At 29.6% G+C, this 11,296-nt stretch overlaps 1 protein-coding gene across 2 annotated transcripts in view; it reads left to right on the top strand.

The window, feature by feature from the left end:
• Window positions 1–11,296, top strand: part of Nmdar2 (NMDA receptor 2) — a gene marked incomplete at its 5' end in the record, with an annotated part of 971,135 nt that overhangs the window by 434,301 nt on the left and 525,538 nt on the right. For both annotated transcript variants that reach the window (XM_067045541.1, XM_067045540.1), the window contains 1 exon segment: window positions 286–424. In XM_067045541.1, the coding sequence (XP_066901642.1) occupies window positions 286–424 (139 nt within the window).

Here is an 11,296-nt window from a genome sequence, read left to right as displayed (position 1 = left end):
TAAAAACTAGAGGACAAATCTTGTCGAATATAGTTTTCCAAGAGTTACAAAAAAAGTCAATGTTTGATGAAAGATTAGTAACACTAGTAAGCCATTTGTTACTTACTAGGCACATCAATCATATATGCATTCATACAGCTAAACAGAATTGTTTTAGCAAAGTCTAAAAACCCCATAATTACTGTATTACCTTATGGTAAAATAGTAAAAGTGTATTTTAGCATTATGTATTACAATGACTTTTATTATTCCAAAATGTTTCACAGTTGTAATTAATAATTTCAGTCCCGTGATTACCAAAAGTCAGTGAACACCGCCCTGATGAGTATCCAACGAGCTACGAGGGGGCGCCAGCTGTCTTCCTTCAAGAGCTTCGACTTCCAGCACATCACGGTCATGAACCCTTATACTCCGAGTCCGACAGGTCAGTAATTCTAATTTCAATATTTTTTAAATTAAATTTAGCAAACTTTTTTGACTGAATGCACCTAATATAGTTACTTACACTCACAAAAAGGTGATTTCTATTATATATTATGTTATGGTTGGTACAAAGAACTTAAATAGCTATACATGAATATCAAAGTAATTCATTCGTAATTTACCAACTTATTGAGGCATCAAGACGAGGATTATGAACAGTCTGTTGTACCTGTTTGTTACAGGATTTTTAATTGAATTTAAATACAATAAATATGTAAATAATCATTAAAATCGTTGATTCTCGGGGTGCCAATGCTTAAATTCGAAACTATTTAAAATAATAATTTGAAAAAAAATTACATAATATTTCTCTTTTATTAACTTTAAAGCCGCCGTAGAACCCAATTATAGTGAAAGGATTGTTAGTTCTGTAGCAACTATTCTTGGGATGGACAAGTCAACCGTAAAAAAAGTTTTCGTTTTCATCGTTTCATGATTAATTTCCTTATTATATTAAGGAGTTTTTGAAGTGTATATTTAGTTATTACTTCATTTCCGTTATGTGATAAGTGAGACGAGGAAAACAACCGGTACGGATGAGAGAGTGACCTTAACCTCCCGACCGACTCTAAATATATTAGATGCATTTACTGCACACTTGAATATAAGCGGTGAAGTTAAGTGATTGGTATGGAAGATTTGAAAGGCGCTGTCTCGGAACGGGCATCCTCACCTAGAAAGTTTCAATTCTTACGTGCAAGAGTCTAATCTTTTTTTTTATTGTATGGCGACCAACCTATTTTGGTATGAACCTGAAGTTAATAAATTATCATCGGCCTTCATTAATAAAATATAAATCCTTTATTTTGGGAATAATCTAATTCTGGTAACTAAAATTTCAAGATTTTCTTGTTTCAAAAAATGTGAATGTATTGATCACTAATAGCAGATTAGCTATTAGATTTTAGAAGTTCAGAGGAGATTAGGCGGCTTCGTAATATTAAATTTACGAGAGATGAGTTTTCATTTTCGATTTTTCTATGATTCTGGTCTTATCAGAAACAAATAAATATCGTTATCTATCTTGTTTATAATAATATATTATAATGACACACTTTATAGTACCCATTTACCAAAAATTTACTTATGAAAGTACGAATCTTATGGAACTTGAAATCATTCCATCTATACATATATACACATACTTAATTTATCTAATTTGGTGTTAAAGGGTTGCAAAATATTTATGAAGTAGTCCTACAATAAACCTCACTGATTATTTTCTGAAGATAGGATGCTTTCAAAATGAATAACCAGCTACTCTGTTTTCCATCACTGTCTTAATATTATCGGTGGTTTATACACTAAGTAATTCGAAGATTTTTGTAATATTTCTCTTCTCCCATATTCGACCTAGGGGTGCATTGCAAACATATTGGTACTCTAAACAAATCACAGAATCACTCTGAAGGGAGCTGGGCTGAATTGCATTTTAAGTCTAAACTTAATTAGTGACACAATATTTTTTCTGAAAAAAAGTGATTTATAATTTTTTTAGAAATACATTGATTACTAATGAGATGGAATGGGATGGGATGAACCAATGTTAAATTCTATAATGAGGTGAAGAGATAGTTTACCGGTATAAGATATATAAGAGGAGGAGATGGTCGGGGTATGCGGTCAGCAGAAAAAAAAAAAAATTGAACAAACGAATTATTTATTTGTGCCGAAGTTTTGACCTGAATTTCAGGTCTTCATCAGTACTATAAAAACAAAAATACAACAACCATCATTCAGAGAGAAAAAATAGATATAAATAAATACAAATAAATAATAGACCAAAAAATTTGGAAATATTCATAATAATGAAATTAAAATATAAATTAGTTGATTAATAATAATAGATGCTTTCTTTGTCCATAGTTATTAATCAACTAATTTATATTTTCATTTCATTATTATGTATATTTCCAAATTTTTTAGTCTATTATTTATTTATTTTTTTCTCTCTGAATGATAGGTGTTGTCTTTTGGTTTTTATGGCCCTGATGAAGACCTGAAAATCAGGTCGAAACGTCGACACAAATAAATAATTCCTTTGTTTATTTGTGTTTTTTCTGCTGACCGCATCTCCCCCCCCCCACTATCTTTCCCTCTTGGTAAATTCTATAGTATTGTAAAATGTGCTTGAATTTGATCATAAGCCCTCATTAAAACGAGAATAGTATAAGTTTAAAATATTATAATAAGATATCTATGAAAGATTCATTGCAATGTAAAAAATCGATTTGTATTTTCCTTCCGTCAAAACCATGCTTGCCTGAAGAATATCAATACATCATCATAGTGAATTTTACGTCGACAAAAAGTTACTAAATTACAAAACCAATTGGGTTATTTTTATCCTGACAATCATTTTTTTTTCCTTTGATGATTATAAATTAAGATACGTAACAGTTTAGCCCAGCCCCCTTCACACTGAATCCCAATATACTCTGTTTCTAATGTACCTCTGGATCGAATGTGAAATAAGAGAAATCTCACAAAAATGCGGGATATGCTTAGTACATAATCCACCAATAAGGCTGAGACAATAATGAAATCCAAGGATCCCATCGCGTTCCGTACATTAGAGGTAACTGGAGGTGAAGTCAACAGATTAGGTTACCCTATAATACGTTTCCACAGGTCGCCTATAAAAGTAAGCCTTTCAGCTGATAGATAGACCTTGAGGACTCCCCAGGGTGTCATAAACTCTAATTGCTACAATTACCCCAGCCCACCAGAAAAACCTACCAACTCGGCAATAAAGCTATATTTAAAAGGCTGGATTTCCCCTGATCACAGAGGTACCCTTGAGTTCTTGCAACTATAAAATTACTCAAAGAATTATTGAATTATCAATAATTTTAAGATAAAATCCTAATTTTGACGTACTCTAAGAAAGTTTAAATATGTACCTCCAATGTTGAAAATTTATATATACATACCTTCGGGCAATAGGCTCTGCCTTTGAGCAACAAAAGGATAAATTGTAAAACTGTAAATAAATTGTATACATATATATTTTTTCTTGTATTATATATTGTATTTGTTCGTAAATAAAATTATTGGAGAGTTATAAAAAATAAAATGAGCATTAAACATATGAACCTTCATTATTGAACATATATATAATGTTAAATATTTGAGGGATTTTTAAGCATCTTGTAGTATCTATATATTTATAAAGAGATAAATACATCGATTGATTGATAGTTTGGATCAGTGGTAAATTGTCAAAGCAAATTTATTGAATACTGAAAAAAGTGGGGTTTCAATATAGATATGGGTCAAAAACATTACATTTTCTCAACTAAGGTTTGACTTGACAAATGTGCATTAATAAAAAATATAAAGAAAATAAACAGAAAAAAGAAATTCTGCCAAGGCAGGTCAGCCAGCATGGCTTCATCGCTCTTTTTATTAAAACCATTGGTTTGGTAAATGAGAAAATAACATGCTAAAAAAAAATTAAATAATATTTTTATTGTTTATTTAAAATAGTTTTAGAAATATATACATATAATTTGATCAAATTAATGTAGGGTCATGGAGATACCATCCCCCACAATCTTTAATAATTGTGTCAATATCAAGTTAGTAGTAGGTGTTATACCCGTCGCATAGGTTAACAGACAGACACTGATTGACGAAATTAAATTTCTTCCAAGATGCATCAAACGTGAGAGGAAATTTTTGATTCTGAGAATAAATCATTTTTTTTTTTTACTTCCTTCCACTAAATACTGAATATCTTATTTTTTTAGTGAGGAAGCTAATGTAAATTAATTAGAGTTTAGTTATAATTTGTAGCTTTAAAGTTCAATAAAAAAAAAATGCTGCATTCGACTTACCTATTTTTTACAATCTCTGAATATGGAATACGTTTGATAAAAATAAATTAAATCACTCATTTAAGAAAGCCGTCATCTGTTGAATAGTAAAATTGAATAACTGTCATAAAACACTATCGCATGTGTTCATACTTCTTGGATTTAAATGTTTGTAATTAGGAATCAGCTCCTTTCATTAAGAAAAAATAAACGTGTTTACCCAGATGGACGTTTTTTAAAAAATTAAAAGTTCGTTACAGGTGAGTTGTCTCTTAGAAAGATGTGCGGTTAATGTGCAAACAATTATGCTAGAACATTACATTATAAAAAAAACGGGTTTATTGAAAAAAAAATCATGTTGATAAGATGTAAAAACTGGATTATAACACTATTAACAATTTTCATGTATTATTTTCATAAGTGATTGATAGATCTATTTCATAGATTGAATTTGTTTATTCCCTCCCTTGTTGGCTGAAGTGAAATTCATCATCTTTAAAAATATAAATTTATTACCTCGCCAACTGTGGTAGTCTTGCATATTGTCCTTAGTGAACTGTCTTCTCGGAAAAAAGTCAATATAATGGAATTATATATACATTTTTAGGTCATTTGTACCTTGTTTGAAGGAGATATGATTTTATAGAAATTACGCTTTCTGTACAAAAGCAATTTAATGGTATAAACGGGAGATTATAAATAAATAATAATAAAGAATAAATAAACGGAAACTCATTGGAAGATTTAAAAAAAAAGGACGTAGGAAACTAAAAAACATTAATCTATGAATAAAAAAACATGATAATTGGACAGGAAAAAAATTGTGTGAGTAGACCTAATCGATCTAATTAAAGATATCAAAGACGTGACTGATAAGTTTCTGATTAGCTGATAAAAAAAATAATCGATCTGTAAAAATATGAGAAACTATTGAAGCAGGTTAGAGAAGAGAAAGAATGAAACGGAAAAAGAAAAAGAAAAACTTGACTTTGCCGTGAACAATGATTAACGTAAGTACCAATTGCACTTTAAAAAGTAGTAGGACAAAATTTACTTATCTGTATTCCTAGTTGTGTACAGTATATAAACTGCATTGAAATATATTTGTGAAATTAAACTTTTCAAATAGATATCGCTTTCAGATATTAATAACTTTGGGCACACGCTGATTTATTGGTTAAAAGTGTTCAAAGATTACACGGGGATTGTTCTTTTCTTATTTCACCCCGGACAATACAAAGGTATCCGATGAAGCAACCTAAAGGATCAGAGTGAAGAGAAGATAGCATCTATTGGCCGGCAGAGGAGAGGGTACATCGAGCTTTCCAGTCCGATCCTACCCCAGGTAACAAGAAGGATCTGTGTCCAGCTTTCGATAATGGATGGTCTTCTGCCCTCTCCCTAACTTAACTTGTTTTATCCGAAGTCTCCTGTTCCAATTTATTCTAACTTCCTTCATTATAATTCAAGGTAGAATGTTTTGAAACAAGATCCCTATCTGTGACTACTTTAATTTGAGCCTCTGTTGAATGTTCCATATCCTATTTGGCTGGTACATACTTCTTTAAACTTTTCTGTAGTTTTGCTAAACATAGGCAGTAAATACCTCTTAATATTTTAGTCTTTAGTAGCCATTGTATAATTTTAAATTTTTTATCTGTAAAAGTGTTAGTAAAATAATTTTTTATAATAAAGTTTTTTATATCTTTAAAACTTCCGCGATTTGCAGATTTTATTCATATTGTTGATGATAATTTAGTATCCAAGGACCTATTTTAATTGTTTATAAATTTATTTTGGTTTGCTAATATTTTTGCGTAAAAATGCTATAAATTGTTATAAATAAATGTAATATTTTGTGTTATGATTTTTTTTTTGTATACCTAAAATTGGAAAACCTGGTAAGATAAAAATAATAGATGACAATAAAAATTTAAATATTATACAGTCATAATAAGTAATAAATTAATTTGGTTTTTATATTAAAAAGAAATCTGATACTGTAAGAAAAAATTATCACAATTTTAAATCTTATTAATTCAGGCAATGATAGTGGTCAGTTTTACTGAAGGTCGGATAAAATTATTAAATATTGATCTTTCACCGAAAGGGTTAAGTATGACCAAATAAACAATCTATGAATAACAATTTATTCATCATTGCATAATTAAAATCAAAACACATTAGGATGGAGAAAAAGGAACATTGACATTCCATTATAGCAGTAGGTTATAAACACGTTTCCAACTTACTTTACAAAGTTCTGGATTTTCCCGCCCCTAGTAAAGCCCACCCCTTGCTTTCCCTTTCTACGGCACTGGCCTAGTAATAAAATAATTTATTATAATCTTAAATAATGATCTTCTAATGATCCAATGATTTTCTAGAAACTAACATGAAATTAGTGAATGAACACAATCTTCCTTTTTTAAATATATTAGTTTATTTCAGAGACAACGACGTTTCGGGGTTATCCCCATCTTCAGGTTGCTAGAAAACAAATTCAACAAAATTCAACACATGCTCACAACATTACCACTATATCACATTATTCATAAGCTATTAACCTGATTAATTTTTTTATATACTATATAATTAACTGCTCATTTAAACAATTAAATAATTTTTATATAATAACAAACAACAAAGATTAAATAAATCTGAATTCTATAAATAATACACAAAACTAAAATTTAAATTTATTTATAGTATCTATATAATGTGTGCATAAAGTCTTAGTGTCTGTTTTAAAATTAATTGCTTTGTCAATGAAATAAACTAATATATTAAAATAAGGAAGATTGTGTTCATTCACCAATTTCATATTAATTTGTTATGATAATTTTTATAGTGTGTTGATTTTTTATTAGTGAAAAATTTTGCGCTCATAGCATTTTTCAGATTTTTTAAATATTTTTATATTACTACATGTAACTACTATTTGATAGTTTTTCTAATTTCACTATTTTGTTTGTTAATTAACGAAATCATAATCGTTAAATTCTATTAATGTTACTGATGCTTGGAATTCGCAAAGATACCTTCCATTCACGAATATTAAGCCTCATTATGTACCTGGTAACGTAGTATGAAATTCATTTGTTGCCTCCAATTACTGGAAAATTAACTGTGTAAACCCAATAATTTATGCTAATAGCACAGAATGAATGTATTATATTATTATATAATAATGCACCTGACCATGTGGATTCTATAGTAATAGCAACAATCCATAATAATTAATCAACCATCCGTGCAAAGACGATTCTGATTTATATTCGGTCAAATTATTGTGGAATCTGATCACATTTCCATTATTATAATCTTCAATATTCGTTATAATTGAGCTTACCTTATGATGCTTGTTCCCATTATTCAAGAGAGTTCATGCAATGTTTCAGCTTTTCTGGACAATAATTATAATAGGTAAAAAATTAAAAAAAAATTACTAATTCCTTTTTAATTTAGTTATAGAATATTTTTTATCAGTAAATGAACTAATGCTTAAAGACAATTTGCTAATTTCAGTATATATTTTTATATTCTTATCAGTTAATAAGACAACTATAGTGAGGCGAAGTTTCGCTACTTTAGTGGATGCTTCGTATGCCCTACATTGAAAAAGCAGTTTGTTAGAAAAAGGAATATCTTCAACTAATTATTAAAAAACTATAATGTACATAGTTCATTTACATAATTGTTATGTTTATATGATTGTGTAATGATTATATTTAATAGGAATAATACGGATACTTAACAATATCTACAACGTAAAGTTTTAAAGACGCTAGTTTACATACATTTCAGTGATGATTATGTTTTTATAATTTTCAAAAGTTTTATTTAAAAAATCTTAATCTATGTTTGGAATTTCGGAGAGTGGACTGGGAAATGCATGAGTCATTTGAGAATAAAGTGATTGTATGAGTGTCGCCACGTTGGGAATTATCGCGGATAAAACCGATAGAGGAGAAACAAAGTAATAGGATCTGAAATTATATATCACGATCCTGATTTAAAAAGTTCCTAATAACATTTTGTTTCTAAAGCAAAGTTTTAAGTGAATCTTGAAGTTCGATACATTTATTGTTTGCTGCTAGTTTTATGAAGAAAACAAAATTAATGATACATAAATGCTTCAAGAACTCAACACCAAAGCATTTATTTTATACTGACTGATAATAAATGGACCCAACTTCAAAATTTACCTGAAACATTATTTCAGAAAACTATAGAGGATTTGGGATCAAGTCGTTGGCTTACTACAATTGCTGGCTAAAGGCTACAACTCTAATACGTTAAATCGTGTGATTGCCGGGAAAAATACAGTATTCAAATAGCCACAAGATACAAAATTCAACTTAAAAAGGGTCTTCCTCCTGAAGAGGACTTAGAAACGAAAATATTATCTTTAAAGAGATTAATGATCAGACACGACGTCCTTGGATCAATAATTGGAGGCTAGAGGATATTTTTCTGTGACATATGCAATAGAAATACAAAGCTAAAGCACATTCTTAGATCAGTTACTTTATTTATTAATAATATTACAATCTGCCACAAACTTGGGCAATGAGTAATAGTGGTAATTAAAAAATAATAAATAATTTCAAATTATTAAATAAATAAATATAATCTCTATATGTATATATACAGGACAAAAATAATCATAATCAAACTAATTAAAAATCAATTATATACAATATGGACACTATTTCCCTGGCCATGAAGAACTATGGTACAAGAATCATTGCTGAGTGACTTATGACTTGCTGCCAAACCTTTAATTTTTTTTTTAATAATTTATTTATTGTTATTTAAAACTGTATAAAAATATATGTAACAAGTAAATTTGCTGTAGGTGACATATACAAACATGTGGAGAATCTACCCATAGATAGAGCTAACATTTCTAAAGAAGATCTCGAGGCCATCTTCTTTTCAGACGCCTATGAGCATTATTAGGTAATGAAGGAGAAGCCTGGCTAGAAACAAGTGGATTTGGTTGGGAAGTTTATCATGGAAGGAATGGTATCTGGTTCTGGCCAAATCGGCAACATATGGGACATTGAGGTCCTGATGAATAATTTGATTTGTGACAAAGTAAGGAGCATTAAGCATTTTACGAAGGATTTTGAACTGTAAGGATTGAGGTTAAGGAGGAATTTGATGGTTTAGTGGACCCCCAAAGCTCAACTCCGTATGTCCAGATAGGCTTTTTATTCTATTGGTTAATAAGATGTGTAGCATTGAAGAGTCAATAAGAAATAACTATATTAATTTATATAGTGTGCTAAAAGTAAGATTGATCCTAGTGGTAGTAATTACGTGACGGCACCGACTATTAGTCTATCAGTAATAAAACTGCTGCGATTAGTTGCCTCAGAACAAAAGATAAGAGAGAGGATTCGGGACCTAGTATATATTCAGAAGAAGAATACAAACATAAGGAAGAATGAAGGATTACCTTTGCTGAGCAATAACATCCTTGCTGTCCTTTGGAGAAGGTCAGTGTAGCATTGACAGCTGATGCTAGTCAATAACGTGTCTCAACTTCAAATTATATAATTGTTCCATAATTGATTTCTGGTTTGTGGGAACGTAAAACGTCACATTTTGAAGTCCCTAATTCGAAATGTGACGTTTTGACGTTTGACGTTCTCAAAATGTGAATAACCCTTTATTTCTTTCCCTTTCCGAGTTCAAATAAAGAACGTGAATTAAACCATGTTTTGTTTATAGTCTTCGGAGGAATAAGAAAAACAACCTCGTCGCCCCAGTTGAACTTAATGCTATTCAACTCTTTTTCCATTTAATTCCCTAGTCCTGTGTTGGGGGTATTCTCACCTCCTGCAGACCATCCTGGAGCGAGGAGGGGGCATTCTGAGACTAAAGACGGTTATTTATTAGGACCGCTGTCACATAACCAGGTTTTTCTCTCAACGGATAGAACGTTATAAAGGCTGAGTTACTGCGCAAAGGGAAGACAAAAAAATCTGGGGAAAAAAATCAGAAAACCATATATCAAGTATATATGTTAAGTAAATTGCCCTCGAACAAATAATATCCTTCAAATTACGGTTTGAAATCTTTATAAGGAAGGACTCTGCATTTTGTAATTAAAATTCATTCTATGGTACGAGTAAAAATATTTATTTTTCACAGTTTAGAGTAGTTAGTTATTTTTCAAAGTAGAGGGATTAATTTACGACATTTTTTTCTTAAATTATTTATTTTTAATTTTGCATTCTATCTTGTTAGTTTTAAATAATTACTTTTAATAATATATTTCGGCAAACATAATTCCAACACTACCTGATATTTTTTCTCAAGTAAAATTTTATAAATTTACATTATGTTGGCAGTTATAGAAATCAAAGAGTTGTTCACTACATACAGTTTTCAATAACACTTTTCATCGACTTCCAACTAAATTTTTTTAAAGTATAATTTTATCCATAAGTACTTATGTTTAATTTAGTTTTTCTTTAGTTCATTCATACTTTCCGTTTTTGTATTACTCTAATAATAGCTTTTAGAAAATGAGAAAGTTGAGTGTTTTTCTTGAAAATATAATTGTCCCTGAATTTTTATTGAGGGATTAAGAAATTCAATCTGTTAAATATTTTTTTAAAAACAGCAATTCATATAATATTTTATACTCCTTTTAGCATATATTTACGAAAATTCAATTCTGCCCTTTTCCGTTAAAACAGAACTTTAAAAAGATATAGTTTGAAAGGTTTGTTGACAAGTAAAACCAAATGAAAAAAAAATTCGAAATAAAAATATTTGATATAATATGAAGTTATCTGTTCCATATTGTTAAGTACCATCAGAACATTATTATTTTAAAATTTCCACTAATTTAGGTGTGGATGAGAGCTAGTGGAAGGGTAAACATTATCAGTTTTGAAACAATATTTCGAAATCAGAGGGATTTGGTGTAATATTCATTAAAAGAAACATTAGTCAGAGTTTTCATATATATATAT

Source organism: Halyomorpha halys, unplaced genomic scaffold, assembly GCF_000696795.3.
Source record: "Halyomorpha halys isolate HHAL.00 unplaced genomic scaffold, Hhal_1.1 Scaffold121.1, whole genome shotgun sequence".
Taxonomy (NCBI): Eukaryota; Metazoa; Arthropoda; class Insecta; order Hemiptera; family Pentatomidae; genus Halyomorpha; species Halyomorpha halys.
Note: the sequence above shows the minus strand (reverse complement) of the source record. Positions and strands in the feature narration are given on the sequence as shown.